The sequence below is a fragment of the Mustela nigripes genome, chromosome 10, assembly GCF_022355385.1.
Source record: "Mustela nigripes isolate SB6536 chromosome 10, MUSNIG.SB6536, whole genome shotgun sequence".
NCBI classification, from domain to species: Eukaryota; Metazoa; Chordata; class Mammalia; order Carnivora; family Mustelidae; genus Mustela; species Mustela nigripes.
This window is the reverse complement of record NC_081566.1, coordinates 12,272,126-12,291,737: the sequence shown is the minus strand read 5'-3', so window position 1 is coordinate 12,291,737 and position 19,612 is coordinate 12,272,126. Positions and strand designations below refer to the sequence as shown.

Genomic DNA, 19,612 nt, shown 5'->3' with positions numbered 1-19,612 from the left:
AAAAAGAAAAAAAAAAAACAGAAATAGAAATATTTTTTTAAAATGCAAAACAACATGGCTCCAAACTAGCCTTATATATAGATCCTGAGGCACTGGCTAGCACTGCTCTGCTCTAGCAATCCAGAACAGTGGGGTTTCTTCCTCCTGTTCTGGGGCTGTGGTGAGGCCTTTAGGGGTCTTCCTTTGCTTTCTCTGATTCCAGCCTCCCCTCCACTTTAGGAACTGGAAATCTTCACTTCCAGATGGACTAATCCCTGCTCAGAGCACAGTGAATATGTATGCACTCTAAACTAGTGTCGGCACAATTAATTGAGTATTTCATCGTAACTTAAACATTTTGTGTGTTTATATTTTACCTCCACCTGGACAGAAGCTCATTCTTCTGTATTCTTAACTGCCCCTCCCCTTCCCCATAGCAACCAACACAGGGTTCAGCTCCTTGTAGTCTATAAATAAAATGTTTGTTAAATCATAGAGCCTTAGAATTTTAGACTCAGAAAGAATCTTAGGAGTTCCTCTTGCCCAATCCTTTACGTGAGGGATGAAGAAACAGGTCTAGAGAGATTAGTTGACTCTCCCAAAGTCACACAGCTGGCTAGTGACAAAGCAAGGACCAGAACCCGGTTTGCTCCTGCTTGACGTCTGTACCCTAAATTGTCTTTAGATAATCAGTGACAGAAATATCTGATGTTACACAAAGTCTCCTAGGGATGGTGGTGAGAGGGTGGGTCTGCTTTACTGAAACATTTTCAGAGGTTCAGTTCGGGTTCCATGCAGGCCCAGGTGGTTGTCCCCTTTTCAACAGAAGGATGCACCTGGGAGCCCCATACCCACCGGCTCCCCTTCTCGCCACCACCACCACCCCGCCCCCCGCCGGCTGCCATTGACCACACAGCAGTCTGGGTCTCTGGTCTCTTCTATTGATGCCCGATGCCGGCCAGTGGGAGGGTCTCAGGCCAGAGGGAGGGTCTCAGGCCCCTCGCCAGGGCAGGGCGGTCCGGCGTGAGGGCGGGGAGCTTTGGCTTTGCGGAGAAATCATTCAAGAGCAAGCCATTTAGGGAAAGGGACGGAGGTGTATCTAGAAGAAAGGGGCTACATCATAGACAAAATAGCGGCCTTTCCTCCCAGGTGAGGAAGAAGACCCCCCTTTGCCTCTAACGGTTTTGTAAGTTTTGTTTGTTTGTTTAAATGTCTGACGTATAGGAATGGGCTTACTGCTGGACTTATCACTTACACTGAGCGGTGTTTTTCTGTTGTCTTAGGGTTGTGGAATTACCCACAGGGAGCAATTTTAAGAATGTCCAGCCTCTATGACTTAGTGCCAGAGGGAGTCGGGTCTTGTGGTCTTTCATGAGTGGGATCTTGTGACTCTTTTTATGACCTGCTGACTTTTAGGTTAAGGGTCAGCCTAAATACCAAAATGGCTTTACTTTGGTCAACTTGTCTCCCGAGCCTCCCTTCACCACGTGGATTCAGCTCGGAGGATCAAAGTCTGTTTGCTGCCAGGCCCCCGTAGGTGTGCGGACCGCCGCGAGGATCCGCAGGGCCTGAGCAGCGGCCCCGCCACGCCGGGGCACCCCGCCTGCCCCTCCCCCTCCTGCTGCACGCGGCCCGCGCCCCCTACCCTCCCCCACGACGCCCGCCGCTGCACCCGGCCGCGGCCCCCGGCCCACGCCCGGCTCCTGGAGGGAAAGGCCCCGCCCCCATCTGTTGGCGCCTCGACAACGCCCCCTCCCGCCCCGCCGAGCCTCCATCCAATAGCGAGCGCGGATGGGCGGGGTGCGGAGGCTGTCGTGAGGGGATTCTGGCCAATGGGAAAGCGAGCCGGGCCTGGTGGGCGGGGCACCGAGGCCTTGTCACGCTCGGGTCCGTGTGAAAACGGGGGTTCCGAGTGCAAAGCAAAGTTTTTTTGTAAACCGTCTGCAAAGGCGGGGGGGTGAAGAAGGCGCCGGAGACCGGGCCGAGTGCAGCTGCCGGAGCCGCCGCCTTTTTAGCTCTTCAGGCGTCGGCTTCCCGGTTCGAGCCACAGCGGAGGAGACCGGCGAGGGGAAGACTGCGTGGAGAGCCCTGCAGATGCTCGGAGCCTTCGTAGCGCGGAGCTGCCCGTCGCCCGCCCCCGCCGCTCGCCTGCTCCTGCTCCTGCTCCGGCTCTTCGTCCCCGGGCTCCGGGAGCCCCGGCTCCCCGCCGCCGCAGCCGCCGCCTCGGCCTCTGCTGCCCTGCTGGGGTTGAGCCGGGCCTCCGCGCCGGCTCCGAGCACGGACGCCTGAGGAGCTACGCGCCGCCGGCCCGCCGGGGACGCCCTCAGGCGCGGGGGCTCCGGGGCTTGACCCCGGGCTCGTCCCCGTCCGGTCGCGGAGGCCACTCAGCGGTTTCCCGAGCGGCCCGGTTGGGCGGCGAGAGCCCCGCGCCGTCCTCCCGCCTCCGCCGCCGGGTCGCCGGCCGCCAGCGAGTCGCCGCCACCGCCAGTGTAGCCGCCCGGCCGCGCTCGGCGGGCCCGTGAGCCGCAGCCATGGGGTGCTGGGGTCGGAACCGGGGCCGGCTGTTGTGCATGCTGATGCTGACCTTCATGTTCATGGTGCTGGAGGTGGTGGTGAGCCGGGTGACCTCGTCGCTGGCGATGCTCTCCGACTCCTTTCACATGCTGTCGGACGTGCTGGCGCTGGTGGTGGCGCTGGTGGCGGAGCGCTTCGCCCGGCGGACCCACGCCACCCAGAAGAACACGTTCGGCTGGATCCGGGCCGAAGTGATGGGGGCTCTGGTGAACGCCATCTTCCTGACCGGCCTCTGCTTCGCCATCCTGCTGGAGGCCATCGAGCGCTTCATCGAGCCGCACGAGATGCAGCAGCCGCTGGTGGTCCTCGGGGTCGGCGTGGCCGGGCTGCTGGTTAACGTGATGGGGCTCTGCCTCTTCCACCATCACAGTGGCTTCGGCAACGACTCCGGCCACGGCCACTCGCATGGGGGTCACGGCCACGGCCACGCCAAGGGGGTCCGCAGCAAGAGCAACCGCACCGGGGACAGCGACGGCAACGTGACCCCGGGCGACCAGAGGCCCGACCAGGAGGAGACCAACACCCTGGTGTCCAATAGCAGCAACTCCAACGGGCTGAAACTGGACCGGCCAGGTGAGGAGAGCGTGGCCACCGCAGGGGGCTGGGTCAGGGGGTGCCCGGACCCTAGCCTGGCCCTGGGCGGGATGGCCCGCACGCCCCCTGGTGCCCGCGCCGGCCGGCACCGCGCTGCCGCCGCCGCCTCTAGCCCTCCTGGTCCCGCACCCGCAGGGCACACGAGGAGACAGGACCCCTTTCGGCCGGGGCGCGCGGCTGGGGGTGGCGGTGGGGACTGTGTGGTTTTGACCGTGGGGAAAGGGTCGGGAGGGGGCCGTCAGCCCGCTGCGATGCACGGCTGCACTTGGACGCCCTGACCAGCAGTCCTTTCGAGAGACCGATTTTGGTTTTCACGGAATCAAAAGTGCTTCCTAAATACATTTCTCGCCCCCACCCCTTGGGAAACGGAGAGGATCCCCAGTTTATCCTTAGTGGTTGGCCATTTGAAACATTGCCCTGCCCAAGCGGTTCTTGTGCCCGTCAAACAAGTTTCTCAGTATTACATGCAGAGCCAGCTAGCCATGGGCTTTCCTGAGCTCAAAACACTGCTTAAAGGTTTCTTGCCAGAACGGCAATGTATATTTCATTTAATTATCTAAAGTTTGAGCTTAATCCTGCAAATCCTTCATTTAGGGCCAGTTTGGTCATGTTTAACGGTTCACTTAAGACTTTCCCAAATCATACCAAAATAAAAGTGATGGTAACTTACTCATCTTTTTTACTCGTTGCTTTCATTCTAAATATAATTGCTCTTGAAGGCAATTTGGAAAATGTTGGAAGACAAGAGCTGGGAAAAGGAATCAACCAAAGCCCACTACCCAGGCTCTAATGACATTAACAGTTTGGTGTATTTCCTTCTAATTTTGTTCATTTACATTTATTTGCTTAGTGGTATGATACTATGTAGACAGCTTGTTCTTTCTTGAAGATGCAGGATATCATGTTAATGAAACTGAACTCGTATATTTAATAAGCAATTGAATATCCCTCACTTCCACTCTGCAAGGTGTTATTCCAAAGAAAATTAAGCTCTTCTCATGTGTATATAGCAATTCCTTGTAAGAGATGGGTACATTTGGTTTAAGAGCCTGTAGGGTAGATAGAGCATTATTTCACATTTTCCTGAAGTTTATCATTGTTGATGGGTTTATATCGCTGATTTGTCCGTTTCTAAACCCTCTCCACCAGGAGACTCTGGTTTATATTCATGACAAAAGTTTGAGTTAGCCACAACACACCTTCATGACAAAGAGTAACTAGAGCTCTGTCAAATCAGGCATTTGTGGTAGACTTCTCCATAATTGGCATTTAGTTTATGGGGGATAACATTCAATTTTATGTGTTCTTGTGCTTTTGTATATGCCAAAAAGCATAGGGGAATGTTCTCAGGACCCCCCACCCCCACAGAAGAGATGAACTTTTTTTGGAGGTGGGGAGGTAAGAGGGTGGTTCAGTTAGGGAATTAGTATCTTCCTAATGACTTATTTAACCCTAGCTGCTATGCCCTGGCTTGTCACCAGCATATCATTTTATACTAAACTGCCCTGGGCACATTTTTAAATTATGTTCCATGGAAATTTTCATCTCTTTCACTAAAATGGAATTAGATGAAGGTGTTTGTATAACACTTTAGATGTATCTGTTACAGCATTTTTTTCTTTCTTTGTAGATCCAGAAAAGTCTGGAAATGATGCGATGGAAGTACAAGTGAATGGGAATCTTATCAGAGAACCTGACCAGGTGGAACTGGAAGATGATGATAAGGCTGCACAGCTTAACATGCGTGGAGTTTTTCTGCATGTCTTTGGAGATGCTTTGGGTTCAGTGATTGTAGTAGTAAATGCCTTGGTCTTTTACTTTTCTTGGAAGAGTTGTCCTGAAGGGGAGTTTTGTGTGAATCCATGTGCCCCTGACCCCTGCAAAGCATTTGTAGACGTGCTTAATACTACTCACACAGCAGTTCATGAGGCTGGTCCTTGCTGGGTGCTATATTTAGATCCAACTCTTTGCATTGCAATGGTTTGTATACTTCTTTACACAACTTACCCATTACTTAAGGAATCTGCTCTCATTCTTCTGCAAACTGTTCCCAAACAAATTGATATAAAAAATTTGATAAAAGAACTTCGAGATGTTGAAGGAGTTGAGGAAGTTCACGAATTACATGTTTGGCAACTTGCTGGAAGCAGAATCATTGCCACTGCCCACATAAAATGTGAAGACCCGACATCATACATGCAGGTGGCCAAAATCATTAAAGACGTTTTTCATAATCACGGAATTCACGCTACCACCATTCAGCCTGAATTTGCTAGTGTAGGCTCTAAATCAAGTGTAGTCCCATGTGAACTTGCCTGCAGAACTCAGTGTGCTTTGAAGCAATGTTGTGGGACACGGCCACAAGCCCCTTCTGGAAAGGAAGCAGAAAAGGCCCCAGCAGTTAGCATTTCTTGTCTAGAACTTAGTGACAATCTAGAGAAGAAGCCCAAGAGGACTAAAGTTGAAAGCGTCCCAGCTGTTGTGATAGAGATTAAAAAAATGCCAAACAAACAACCTGAATCATCATTATGAGTCTTGAGAAAGATGTGATATTTGACTTTTGCTTTAAACTGCAAGAGGAAAAAGACTCCATTGAAATTCTAAGTTTGCCAAGTAGTGTAATTGAAGTCCTTGTCTGGTCACACAGTTTAATTCTATTTTTGTAAGAACATAATGGGACTGCTTAACAGAGTTCTATATTACAACTTTGTGATTATTAGTGCAGAGTACAGCCATGCTGTAACAATTTTGGAAAGCCAGTTTTAACACTATGTTACATTTTTGTTTAAAGTAAGTATAAACCTTATATAACATAATGACATTTGATTTCCAGTTTTTCCATGGTAAAAGATTAATTAGGGGGATAAATAAATTAAAATTGTTACTGGAATTTCTCTGCTTTTCTTTTCCCCCAGTGTTACACTTTGTTTTTTAGAATTATAATCACTAACCTTGAAAAATCGACAGGTTTGTTTCCTTTGATGTTTTAGGTAATACTTACTTGCCCTCTGAAATCATTACAGAGCATAATGGCAGCATGTTTTTAAGAATGACTCGTGGATATTATTAGGAAATATTCCCCTTTTTTCTTCACGTGGGGTATTTGTAATCCTAAAGATCAGTTACCATCCTGGATTCTATATTGCTGAGAGTATTATTCTAATAAACAGTTGAGATAATTAACAAGTTGAACCATGGTTTATATATAATAGGGCATATGGAGAGGAAGAGCAGGGAAGGAGGTTTACCAAATTAAATATTTACATTGTTGTAAGTTAATATTCAGACCGCATTTTTAAATTACCAGGAGGATTTTAACTCCTGTTTTCTTTTACCAAAGTTAGTCTAAAATGTGGACATGTTCACCAGCATTACTTTCTTTGAAAGATTGGCATTAGGAGCATTGAGCTGAAAGTTTACTTACAAAATATATACAGTAGATATTTTTAAGGACATTAAAGCTAACCTGATAGTTACATGTTAAATGCAAGCTTATTCGTGTAATCTTTCAAATTGTAGATATTTAAACAAAACTTACAAGAGTCATTTCATGGTGACAGATCATGAATGGATTCAAATGGAGCTTTTTTCAAGGACAACTAGCAGTTCCCGTGCTTTGCCTGGAGCCACTGACGTAGGAGAAAAAGGAAATCTAATGGTTAATGCAGTTTGGATAATAAATTCTTCAAAAAGTTAAGGCAAAATTGATAATTAAGATTCTGTAGGTCATCCTCTCTTGACATTGCTCAGATCTTGCAATAGTGGCTTATTTTGTAAGATGCCACAGTATCTACACAGGAAATTGTTCTTGGCATTTTCGTTGTTGCTATGGGTTTCGAATCCATATGCAAATAGTATTTAAGGATATTTAAGTTATATTTTTCTTGACAGAGAGGGGTTATGCTTTGTGAAGAAACTAGACTTTTGTCCTCATAAGGATGAATATTAATATCAGTTATCATGTATAGCTCTATTTTTCTAGAAATAAGATATCCTGACTACTTCGGTAACTTTTATAGCTGACTACTTTGGGGATGGCTATCTTTTGGGATTTGAAATAATTCATTGTTTAATGGGTCTTAAGATGAAAGCGTTGGTTGGCATTGGACAGTTAACTTTTTAAAGGGGTCTTTTGTGGTAGATGGTGTGTTTTTTCCTAGTGTAAGCCTATTGCTGGCAATGGGCCTATTTAAGAACGGGGCTGATTTTTCCAATGAGAATGAGGTAATTTTAGGAACACAGTTTGTAAGTTCACATTTGCTATAATGGGCCAAAACCATAACCTGCCAATTTGCAATACATCTTGATCTTTTAATACTCTTATCTGATAATTGTGTAATTCAATTCCTAAGCTGGAAGTTACTTTGAATTTTGCAAAAAAATTTTTTTAAACATGAAATTCGGGAATCTCAACTGGGTAAAAGAAAGCTTCAAACTGTACTGTATCACATACATTCCTGATTCAACACTTAAAAGCTACAAACCATTTTATTAAGATCTTAAAACAGTTTACGTTATAGGAACATTTTGGTAATGACACATGAAATAGGATAACTGGTAAAATACATTCAGTGGGGTTTTCTTTACAAATGCTTTATTGGGTCTTTCTTAAAGGTTGTATAATGTATAAGACATCAGCTAAATGAGGGTTTGTATTTTTTTTTAATGGTGTATAAGCATGGGACAAGGGCTTTTTTTTTTTTCTTTTTTTCCCAGAAGTGCTTTGAAGGTAACAGCCTTTAGATTTCAGTTGTTTCACTTTCATAATTTTTGAATCACTTACACGTAACCAAGTGGTACCATAGAATTCTTTTTTCAAAGGACTTTGTCATAATAGCAAAATCTGTGGGCACTGACTCACCTTTTGAGTTTTAGCAGAGAATTATTTATTTCTTTACAATGCACTTTCTAACCCATTTTTAGCATTATCTTTTAAAAAATGCTTTTATATTTAAATATTGTGGGATTTAAGTGTCTTTTCCAAAATAGCTTATTCCTATCTGGAAGAAAATGAGGGAAAATACCCTGAATTTTTAGGAGACTTAAACCCGATATTTAAATACGCTGTTTTATAGCAAAAATGCATCAATTTTAGGAGGTGCATCTCTCCTGCTGGCTCTTTTATATTTGAGCAAGATCAGTGTATTTAGTAGAATATGTGTTTAGAAACTTGTTGTTGTCTCAGTTTAGTGAAAAGGAGGTGCTGCATGTGCCTGAAATCAAACCAACTCCAATTTTTCCAAGCCAAATGCCGCCTTAGTGAGGAGAGATTTCCTTCTCCTTTGTCACCTTTAAGCTTCCGCGATTGTTTAGGAAGGGTTTTTTGAAGGGCATCTGTGTTGTCGAAGTCCGGACTAGAAGCTTAAAAAAGCCCAAAAGGGCAAAAATTTAGGTGTATGAATTTTAGCATTTTAGGAAACAATGTTTGAATAACTAAGGTATGTAATTTGAATAGGAAAAATTTCTATCAAGAGCACCTTGGAAAAATCTCAGTAGGTAGGAGACTGTTAACATGATTATATCCTGTTAACATGCTTAGTTAATTTTGAATTTTTGGAAAGTTTTGAGGGAAAGGGCCTATGGAACCTAATGTGAAGTATTTAGTAGGCTAACTGGTATTAAGTTGAAGATTCTTTTGTTGTTTATAAGCAGATATCATTTGAATGATATGTCATTTACCTGCTGTCTTAAGATGTTCACACATATACAAATACGGAGAATAATTCTACAATATAGAAATATTTATTTTAATGGAGTTTCAGTTAAGGCATAAAACAGTATTAAAACTCTTGGGAAGGTGGAGGGTTTTTGTTGTTTTTTAAATGGAAAACTGTCAAATACAGTGTTTGGCCATCTGATACGGGAATTGTAATAGCACTATTTTGATGTAGCTCTACCGATATTATGTGGCAATGCTATTTTGTTTTACCAACAAGCTCTGGAATATTTAGCAGTCATTTTCACTGGCACAAGAGCCTTTTGTATGTCATTCAGTTTAAACTTTTAAACCAAAAATTTTGTGGTCCAGTGTCTTTGGCAAAAAGATGCTGAAGGGAATGTAACATACAATTACTATGTGGCTATATAGAAAAAGACACAAATTGCCATGTTATGGTCCTGCCTTGAAACAGCACAATGAAGTGTATCAATGTATTGTGTGATTCTTTATGAAACTTCCATGTTGTGTTGTTTTGTGTCGACCATAGCCTGTCCTTTGGGCCAGATGTGGCACAGTTAAATGCAATTATCATCTCATTCAATGCAGATGCATATAAAATGTCCTTTAGTGCTGCAACATTTTACCTAACTTTTTGTATGTTTTATGACCGTGCGTTGTTTTCCAAAGCTGTTCCTACCTCACCATGAGGCTTTATGGATTGTTATGTATTATAAATGTTCTTTATGAGACAGACTACTGTGTTTCTTCTCATTTATTAAAAGTTAAGTAGAAAAATAAACTAATTTTAATATCTACTTCATTGTTTTGTGCATGTGGCCTCCTCTCCTACACCACGTTGGCTTATGTAGATTTCAGGTGTTTAAAGGGAAATCGCAGCTGAAGTGTTGCTGGGGGTGCAGGATGACCAGGCTAAAGGATAGTATTGGGGAAGAAAAAAAATGGGCAAAAATTGCAAAAGAAATAGGGCAACACAGCAAAGACTCACTAACATGAAGTATTCAATAGCTGTACAGTTTTTTTGTTAACAAACATTAAGCATTTACATTATGTAATTACAGATTAACCTGCTGCTTTTGCTACTTGCTATTTGTAAGCATAGTTACTAACAAGGATTATTAAATATTTTACAATTTCCTTAAAGAACTTGTGCTTCTGGCTGGGAGATAAGCAGAGAAAAATCGCAGAAGAAAATCATTTGGCAAAAAATGGCAAAGAGATAATAGAACTGATACAGTGATACTCCGAGGAAGGATGAAATTCTTTGGAAAGGATTCACGTAGGTTAAAACTGAAAGGAGGGATGGGGGCTGAGAGTCAAGGGCGCATAGAATGGAGGATTGAGGATCAAAAGGTTAGGACCAAAGAGAAGGTTGTGGGGTGGCTGGGTGGCTTGGGTCATGGTCCTGCAACTGAGACCCACCTTGGGCCTCCTTCTCAGTGGGGATCCTGCTTCTCCCTCTCCCTCTGCCTGCAGCTCCCCTTGTGCTCTCTCTGTCAAATGAATAAATAAAATCTTCAAAGTTAAAAAAAAAAAAAAGCGGAGGTGCCATGTCAACTGGTTTGCATTTGATTTTCTGGGAGGAAGTCTTCAGTGTTTGGGTAATTGAGAAAGTGGGAAAGGAGGCACCATAGATTTGGAGTGGCAAGTAGACAAAGTGAGACAGGAAGACAAATCCCTTTACTATGTAGTCAATGCTAAGAGAATGAACTACCCAAATACGCATGCCCACATCTACATATACCACATTTCAGTTGATTCCAAACATCCTTTTTATATACTTCAACATTTCTGAAGTCAGAATGCATAGAATATAATCAGTAGTATCTTACAGCGGTCGGCCAACTTGTTTTCTTATCTGGATGTGTCTTACTATCAAGGATTCAGAAAAGAATTCTCAGGCAACATGGTCTTTCAAGAAGTATTTGCCAACATTCCCTAGAACATAATTTCATGTACTATCTATGGCACATCTGGATGAAAGCTGCTGCTTTTGAACTAAACGAAAATAAACAGGGACAGCATTGTTTTTTGGAAGAATTTCATAGACATTTGTGCATCTTCCGAATTGACCATTCGTCCTCCCCACTCTGTAGGCTATATAGACTGTATGTGTGTGTATGTGTGTGTGTGTGTGTGTGTGTGTGTGTGTGTGTGTGTGTATAATCAAGAAATTCATGGCACTTTGTGGTATTTGTTCATTTACAAACTTGCTTCACTTTGTTGAACAAACTTTGTTGTAGCACACTTTGTTGTAGCAAACTTTTGAGTCACAAACTGTGAGGTCCGGGTATATTTCCTCAGGATTTAGCACATGGGACGGGCACACTGTCGGATTTCAAAGGTGTTTGAATGAATATTGAGGAATGGTGGAACTGGAAGAAAAAATTCTATTTATAGTTAAAACACACTGAACACTGAAGATATAGTAATAATACTATTCATAGCTATAATCTGAGCATTTATAAAAATATACTAAGGGACACACGCTTTCGCGGAATTCTTAAAATTCGTTAGGCATATTTCATTCCCATTTTACAGACCTATTCAGCACCTGACGCAAAGTCATCTAGCTGGTACGTGATAGAGCTGAAATTCTACCCGGGAGTCCACCAAGTAGCTTGCTTTCCCCTCACTTTGAATCATTAACAACCAACTTAAGTAGATTAAAAATGAAGAGTTCTCTAATTTTCATCCAAGCAGCAATAGAAAGGCAAAAGAAATGAGGAAAATAGATTTTAAGGCATTTGCTATTTATTAAAAAAAAAAAAATCATGGTAGTCACCATATGAAGAATCAGAACTTTTCAGAGTTATTAGACTTTCTTACATTATGGTTTAGTGTCATTTTTATTTTGGATTACGTGAGGGACAAGAAAAACAATCTTTGTTAGAATTCAGGGCCTCTCCCTGTTTTAATCTAGCCCCATGGACAACTGTTAATCGCTACAAACTGGTAGTATTTTCTATCTAAGCTACCATATAGCGTTGTCTTGGGTATTCACTGCTTCTGCTGAAACACAAGAACTATAGCTTAAATTTCCTTTAATGCTGGAGACAGCAGGTCTGTGGGGGGTATGAGGAGCAGAGTAGATTGAATGAAATCAATGTGGGTGAGACACAGGGAGAGGACCATCTGATTTTCAAATGGGTGCTGTTAGCATTTGGGCGACATAATTTATCCGAGTCCAGGAGCTTCCCATGCACTGAGTTGAGAGACACTGGCCTCCTTCCACACAAATGCCAGTAGTTCCTGCCTCCCACCCCCAACAAGACACCCTAACTGTTTTAAATGTCCCCAGGGGAGGCAGAATGGCCCCATGGGAAACCATAAAAGCTAACTAGTGAGAACTCACTCCTCCAGCCTCTCCCACACAATCCAAATGCTACATCTAGGCTCCTCCATTTACATAGGCTGTACCAGAGAGGCTCCCTGTTTTGTTCAAACCTCAGTTTCAGGCACCATGCTTCCCTGCTGCAGAGTCACTTAGAAAATAAAGTCTAAAGGTGTGATTTCTAAGACTCCTAACCATCGATAGGACCAGACAGACAGGAGCTCCTCTGATACGTTGAGCAGATTGTTCTGTTCCAGAAAGCAATGCAAATGTGGCCATCCGATTTGGTCGTGGAACCCTCGGCTATCTTTTTGAAATATACAGTAAAAATGCATTCCTGGAAATATAAAAGGGGTTAAAGTCCATGCCTTTTGTTGAAGTGCAAATTTGAATATTCAAATAGAAATTTGAGAATGATTTACCCCACTTTTTTTCCTAATGGTGAAAATGTCTAGGACAATATTGGACAAAACTTATCAGGACTTTTTATAGCCTGCAACAACAGTGACCTTCAATGACACCCGCCCCGGGCTCTCACGTCAAGAGTCCTCTGGAAGGTGATAGCGATGCGGCAGTGTTTATTGTTAAAGCCTTTGGGTCTTGAGCTTCTACACATTATTAAAAGTCAATGAGCTGAAAGAAATTAGGAAGTATATCATGGTAGAATATTGATCCCCTAGAGATGGTCACGTCCTAATCCCCAGAAGCTGTGAATCTGTGACCTTGCGTGGCAAAGGGACTTCGCAAGTACACTTAAGTTAGGAATCTTGAGATAGATGGGGAGATCATCTTGGATAATCAGCATGAACCAAATAGAATCATAAGAGTCCTGAAAGGAGGAAACAGGAGGGTCAGAGTTAAAAGATAGGATGACAGAAATAGGAGAGGCAGGAGCAGTGCTGCGGTTAGAGAAATTGGGGGCTGCCACACTGTTGGCTTTGAAAATGGAGGGAGAGGCCACTAGCCAAGGAATGCAGATGGCCTCTAGTAGCTGGAAAAGGCAAAGAAGCAGATGATCTAGGGGAGATCATCTGGAACGAGTACATCTCTGCTGACACCTGTGTCTCTTCCCTAAGACCCATTTTGGACTTAGGACCTCCCGAACTAGAAGGTGACATTTGTCTTATTTTAAACTACGACATTTATGGTAACTTGTTATAACAATGAAAAATGGCTATACACACATGGCTGTGAAACGATAATGCATACAATAAATCTGTGATTGTTTATTTTGCTCTTGTTGGAGTTAAATTACAGACTAACTTGTAAAGAAAACTACAAGAAAGGGCTAGACACTATGAATGGTGATACAGCTTTTTGTTGTATGCTTACGCAGTAATTGACATAGACTAAGTAAGTGAATGGAATGTTGATCTGCAGTGTTAATGTGGAAGGAGATGCTCCGATTGACTATGTGACGTGTAATGCAGAGTTTTCCTTAACTATAAATGTCATCTGACTTTGTATGTTGAGACACCAAGCTTTAGGGATAAATAATTCCTTAAGGGATTTGGTGGGAGTCCAGACTTGCTTTTGTGTTATCCTGAGAACCAATATGAGCAAAATGAGAGCCCAGGGGCAGTGAAATAAGCTTGTATGAACTGGATATGTCATCCTGAGGCCACCTGCGGTGACTACACAGTGACATTCACCACAGCAGCCTCCCCTCCCCTGTCTACTCCTTACGTTTCCTCCTTTTGTCCCACTGGGAGTCTCCGCTCTGTTCTCTCTGTCCCGCTCTTCCTCAGCCCAACCCCTTAATAAGGGACATATGACCTCGGCAAATTGAATACCCCTTGGAGTTTCAGTTTTCACATCTGTGAGATGGGACAGTGCATCTTTTATGAGGTCCTTGTGAGGATTACATGGGACAAAAACTAAAATGGATCTAGCACATTCCGTGTTCTGGCACTGTGTGAAATGTTCAGCTCATGTGATCCTTACAATCACTCCATGAACTAAATGTATCATTAGCTCCACTTATTTTTTTGCAGATTTATTTGTTTTGAGAGAGAGAGAATGAGAACAGGGGAAGGGGCAGAGGGAGAGAGAATCCCCAAGCAGACCCCTCCCCCTCCCCCAGTGTGGAGCCTGACTCAGGAGGTCGATGCCAGGACCTTGAAACCCTGATGTGACCTGAAATCAAGAGTCAGATGCTTAACTGACTGCGCCACTGGCACCCCGATCTCCATTTTAAAGATGAGGAAACAGGGTGAGAGAATTGAGTGCTTTCCATAAACGGTGGTGAGTAGGGGAACCAGGACTGAACCCAGCTCTGTCTGGGCAAGGTCCGTGCTCTTGGCCGTGAAATCAGGTCCATGGAGAGTCAGCCCGGCCTCTCATCACCAAGGCTCTTCCAGTTCAGCAGCAGGCGCGGCCCTGAGCTCTGCAGTCAGACACGCTGGCTTCAGATCCCAGACTCCAGAGCTGTGCGACGTTGGGTAAGACACCTAGACTCTCTGCTTTTGTTTCCTCATCTGCAAAATAAGGATAAGAACAGTACGCTCTTCAAGGGTGCTTTGAGAGTAAATGAATTAATGTAAGTAAGGCACTTTGAACTGTGCTTGCTCCTTGCTAAGTGCTCAGGAAACCGTGGCCAGTTAGTTTATTCTCTTCCTGTTTCTTGCTGTCTCCCTTTTTCCCATCCCTCTCTTCCCCAGCTTTTCTCTCCTTTCTCTTCTCTCCCCCTCTGTCTCTGTCTCTGTCTCTACCTCTGTTTCTCTGTCTCCCTAAACCCAATTTGTGACCCTTAACGCCTTGATTAATCCCTTTTTGGGTTTACTCTTGTACCCAGACCAGTTCCCTTCAGGGACACCACATTTCTCTCCGTCTTTCAATATCATGGGACATTGTTCCTCTCGGGCGGCTTCTGTAACAAACCCCATCTCGGGAGACAAGAGCGTCTGGAGGACAAACAGATGATTACCTGCTCGTCTGTTCTAGGACTGCTCTGGGGAATGGAGGGAAGGAGGGAAAATGATTCAGGCTCAAAACAAGAAAGGCAATTCCAAGGATCGCACAGGCCGTGGAAGGAGCGGGTGTGAGGTTTTCCATGGACTGCGGGGTTTGGTGCGGGCCGTCTGCCCTCTCGCCCACCAGGGCAGAGCGTGGGTCTAAGAGTTCTGGGCTATTTCTAACGGAGATGCGGGGATTCTCTGAGAAGTCCTTGTGAAGGCCAGTGCTATGGCACAGCGGAAAGAGTCTATGGTGATTTTCCGCTGCACGGGCCTTACCACCTGCAATTAATTCCAGAGACACATCAAAGGAGGTAATGACATTCACTTCCATTCTCCTCCTCCTCCTCCTCTTCCTCATCATCCCTCTCCCACTTCCGCTCCCCATGCCCCTTTCCTTCTTTTTAAATCACTGGGTAATATAATTTTCACTTTTTCAGATCTGTTTGAGAACCTCTGAATGTGCAAGCAGTGAGCCTGCGGGGTAGGTCTGGGGGGCAAACCCCTGCGTCAGCAGCTCGGGCTCTTGTTACTGACCACCTCGGGTGCTGGGGGCACGTGAGCTGCTTTAGAATTTTCCTCTGCGTTTTCTCGCTCTTCATTGTAACCTAGCGGCAAGTCACATAGGGAACACCTATTTGAAATAGAAGTTAATGAACAGGGCACCTGGGTGGCTCAGTGGGTTAAGCTGCTGCCTTCAGCTCAGGTCATGATCTCAGGGTCCTGGGATCAAGTCCCGCATTGGGCTCTCTGCTCAGCAGGGAGCCTGCTTCCTCCTCTTGCTCTGCCTGCCTCTCTGCCTGCTTGTGATCTCTCTCTGTCAAATAAATAAATAAAAAATCTTAAAAAAAAAATTTAATGAACAGAAAAAAAAAAAAAACCCACAATGATTTTTGCAGATTTGTTTCAACACCTACTTCCTTAGATCACTCTGCTGCGTTCATTTGGTAACTCTTATTTTTTTTTTAAAGATTTTATTTATATATCTATTTGACAGACAGAGATCACAAGTAGGCAGAGAGGCAGGCAGAGAGAGGAGGAAGCAGGCTCCCTGCTGAACTGAGAGCCCGATGCGGGGCTCAATCCCAGGACCCTGGGATCATGACCTGAGCAGAAGGCAGAGGCCTTAACCCACTGAGCCACCCAGGTGCCCTGGTAACTCTTATTTTATAAAGCATGGAAGGGCCTACCCGCCTCCAAAATCCGCTGTACCAAAGAGACACGATAGTGCTGGTTCCATCCCATAAGATCTTTCATTTATTGGAAGTCAGACTGCTTTTGCCCACAGTGTGGGATTTGTGGAGAAGGGTTCACAAAGAGCAACCTGAAACTTCTCTTACCTCATCGTTTAAAGCACAACACTTGCATTTTGTATGTATTAAAAAAAAAAAAAAAAAAAAGAATGACAGAAACAACAAATTTTATGACGTGTGTAAACTGGGTTTTGAAAGCTCCTTTTGTCTATTTTTGATGCCAGAGCACATGGTAATATTTCAACTTGTACTTTAAAACCATGTATGTGTATATGTAAATATATGTGTCCACAAATATTTTTTCTTAAATAAATAAAAGTCAGTCGAACGATTTAGGCCCCTTAGGAAACGGCAAAAAATTGAAATGTGAGATCACATTTAAAAGAGACTTAAAGAACAATTTTAGTGATTAATTAAATTTATATATTAATTTAAAGTAAAAATATTGTTTCCTGTGAATAAGGTACTCTACGCGAAAGTGACGAAGTTCCAGGACCCGGTGCTGACGAAGATACTGGTGGTCGTGGGAGTAAGATGATACGGACTTGAACGTAAAGGCCTGTGGCAAGTCACCAGACTGGGAAGGGCAGAGGTGTGGGGTGTCTTGGGTTCTTGGCTGTCCCGGTTCCTTTCCAGGGGCAGGAGCAGTGTCTCCGAGACATCCGTCATGAACAACTCCACTGAAAGCTCAGGCACGAGGGGAAGTCAAGAGACAACAGAGGCACCTATGGTCCATCAGAGCTCAGCTCTGTATGGACACAGACAGACCCACTGTGCATCTAGTATGGTGGTTTGCTCATGGGTCCCAGAGACACACAGATGGGGGTTGGAGTCCTGTGACCTGTCCCTTTCCTCTTTATCACCCTGCCCGCATCACTTTGATCTGTTTGGAGATAACAGCAGCATATGCCTTGTGGGATTGTTGTGAGGATTGAAGTACTAATGCACGGACATCCTTGGTACAGGGTCTGGTATTAAATAAATGCTCAGGAAATTATTATTGGACCTCACTGCAGTCCTGGGGGCAAATGTTCTTCCTTGACCAACCACAAAATGAGGTTTAGGGAGACTAAATTCTTTTTTTTTTTTTTTTAAGATTTTATTTGTTTATTTGACAGACAGAGATCACAAGTAGGCAGAGAGGCAGGTAGAGAGAGAGGGAAGCAGGCTCCCTGCTGAGCAGAGACCCAGGACCTGAGCCGAAGGTAGCGGCTTAACCCACTGAGCCACCCAGGCACCCCAGGGAGACTAAATTCTAATCTAGATTATTTTCTTTAAAGATTTTATTATTTATTTGAGAAGTGTGGGGTGGGGGTTGCTCAGAGGGAGAACGAGAAAGAATCCCAAGCAGACTCCAGGCTCTCTCTGAGCCAGACGAGGTGCTCCAACCCACCACCTGGAGAGAACATGACCTGTAACCAGAAGTCCGGTGCTGAACCGACCGAACCACCCAGGCACCCCTAGATTAATTATTAAACTAGATTAAGTTATTCATCTAGGCTAGGCCTGCATTCACATCGGGGCCTCCAAAGCTCTTGATTTCTCCCTGAATGCCACACTTAAACTTTGTGGGGATTTTTCTAGGATTTCCCCATTCTCCTCTGAGGCACAGACTGATTTATTCATTCAACAAACACTTATCGAACGCCTCTCCCGCGGGGGGTTAACGGGAGCGCTGTAACAAGTGGGCACAGACAGAAATCCCTGCCCGTAAGAAGTTTACAGTCTAGTAGAGAGATGAGATCAAGAAGTACCATGTGTATTAGATGAGCCAGGAATGGATTCGAAAGAGAAAAAAAGAAAGCGGCGAAGAGCCCTGGGAGAGTATGGCTGTGTTTGTGTGCCTGTCGGAGGGAGGGTTGTCGTGGATATTTTAGATACAAAAGCCAGAAAACCTGATATTCGAGTAGAGAGCTGAAGGGATTGCAGAAGCCAGCCCCCGGGGTTTCTGAGGAAACCAGCTTTCAGGCAGAGAGACTAGGAGGGTAAGGCCCTGGGGTGGGCGCTGGTCAGCCTCCTGGAGGCCAGAGGGGGATGTCCCTGGGGAAAGGTCTGTGCTCCTAGAAAGAATTTCTCTTGTATTTATTTGATCAGGCTGAGAATCAGCTTTCTTCCCCCAACGCAGGTTTTTCTAACACTTGGACTTCCCTTTAAACAAGCTGCCGCCCCTTGGTTGAGTCACTAAAGCCTGGGGTTGAAGCAACACGGACCACAGCCTTGGCTTGGTGGCGGTCTGATTTGTTGTGTAATAAATGGCAGGGACTTCCTAGATGACTCAGCAGGGTTCTGTGCTGGAAAGTCAACCCCAAGGGTGAACAGCTCCAGCCCCAGGCCTCCTGGGTCCAAAGGATCCTTGGTAGAGCAAAGGAGGGACTAGTTCTCTGAACCTGACCATGATGTCATTTAGCTGCCTGGACTCCTGGAGATTTGAGCAAGTGCTTTATCGCTGAGACAGGGCTCTTCCAGCTTGATTTTGCCTCTCTGGGGGTAAAAAATAAAAGAGAGAGAGAGAGAGAGAGCCTGCTGAATGCGGTGGGTGAGAACATGGACTTTGGAACGGGGGAAATGGTTTAAGTGCTCGCTCTGCCAATTCCCAGTGCTGTAGCCTTGAACAGGTGATTGACCTGAAAAATGTGGCCATTCATACTTAAGTCTTGGGAGACTGAGTGCAAGCGCGGTGATGTAGAAAGTGTGACTAGCACAGTGCTAGCAGATAGTAGAACTTCATTGGAGGGTCCCCCCGATTATTTTTACCCTCTTGAGCATTCCCATGCTAGCAAAACAGCCACCCCACTACTCTGTCCGATTCCTAATCCTCACCCAAATATTGATACAATTGTGGCCCGGGTATGTTCAGAAGCTCGACTGAGAATGGATGGCATGATCTCCATTTTCAAAGCATATGTGCCTGGGAGGAACTAGGCTGAGAGTAGGGGTACAGCCCTGTCAGACAAGCTGGTTAAATTCAGCAAACTTGATTCCCTGCCCTCCTCTTTCATCGAAGGGGTAGATGTCTTTCCTATCTGACTTAGAATGTGCTCTTCTCCTTGGGCCATTCCTTCAGCTCCTCATTTACAGATGGACCCTGGTGAATGGAAACCTGTTTTGTAGCAAGAGATCACTATTAAAAAAAAAATCTATATTGTGTGTCTGTGTTGTAACAATGTGGATACACTATCTCCTAAGGGCTTGGTCTGCAAATTTTGTGTTTGCAGAATCATTTGCTTTTCATTAAATATTTCTGTGG

The 19,612-nt window shown here is 44.7% G+C and overlaps 1 protein-coding gene across 1 annotated transcript; it reads left to right on the top strand.

Annotated features, from left to right (window-relative positions):
• Nucleotides 1–1,852: 1,852 nt before the first annotated feature.
• On the top strand, nucleotides 1,853–9,621 carry SLC30A1 (solute carrier family 30 member 1). Its single transcript, XM_059412608.1, has 2 exons — nucleotides 1,853–3,126; nucleotides 4,778–9,621. Exons 1-2 carry the CDS (start codon nucleotides 2,511–2,513, stop codon nucleotides 5,677–5,679), a joined length of 1,518 nt encoding a protein of 505 aa, XP_059268591.1. The 5' UTR covers nucleotides 1,853–2,510; the 3' UTR covers nucleotides 5,680–9,621.
• Nucleotides 9,622–19,612: the final 9,991 nt, after the last annotated feature.

What these genes read in the sequence shown, in the direction of transcription:
- SLC30A1 (XM_059412608.1), top strand. Translation starts at nt 2,511, where the DNA reads ATGGGGTGCTGGGGTCGGAACCGGGGCCGGCTGTTGTGCATGCTGATG. An exon ending in GCTGAAACTGGACCGGCCAG is followed by an intron (nt 3,127 to 4,777) that starts GTGAGGAGAGCG and finishes CTTTCTTTGTAG; the next exon opens with ATCCAGAAAAGTCTGGAAAT.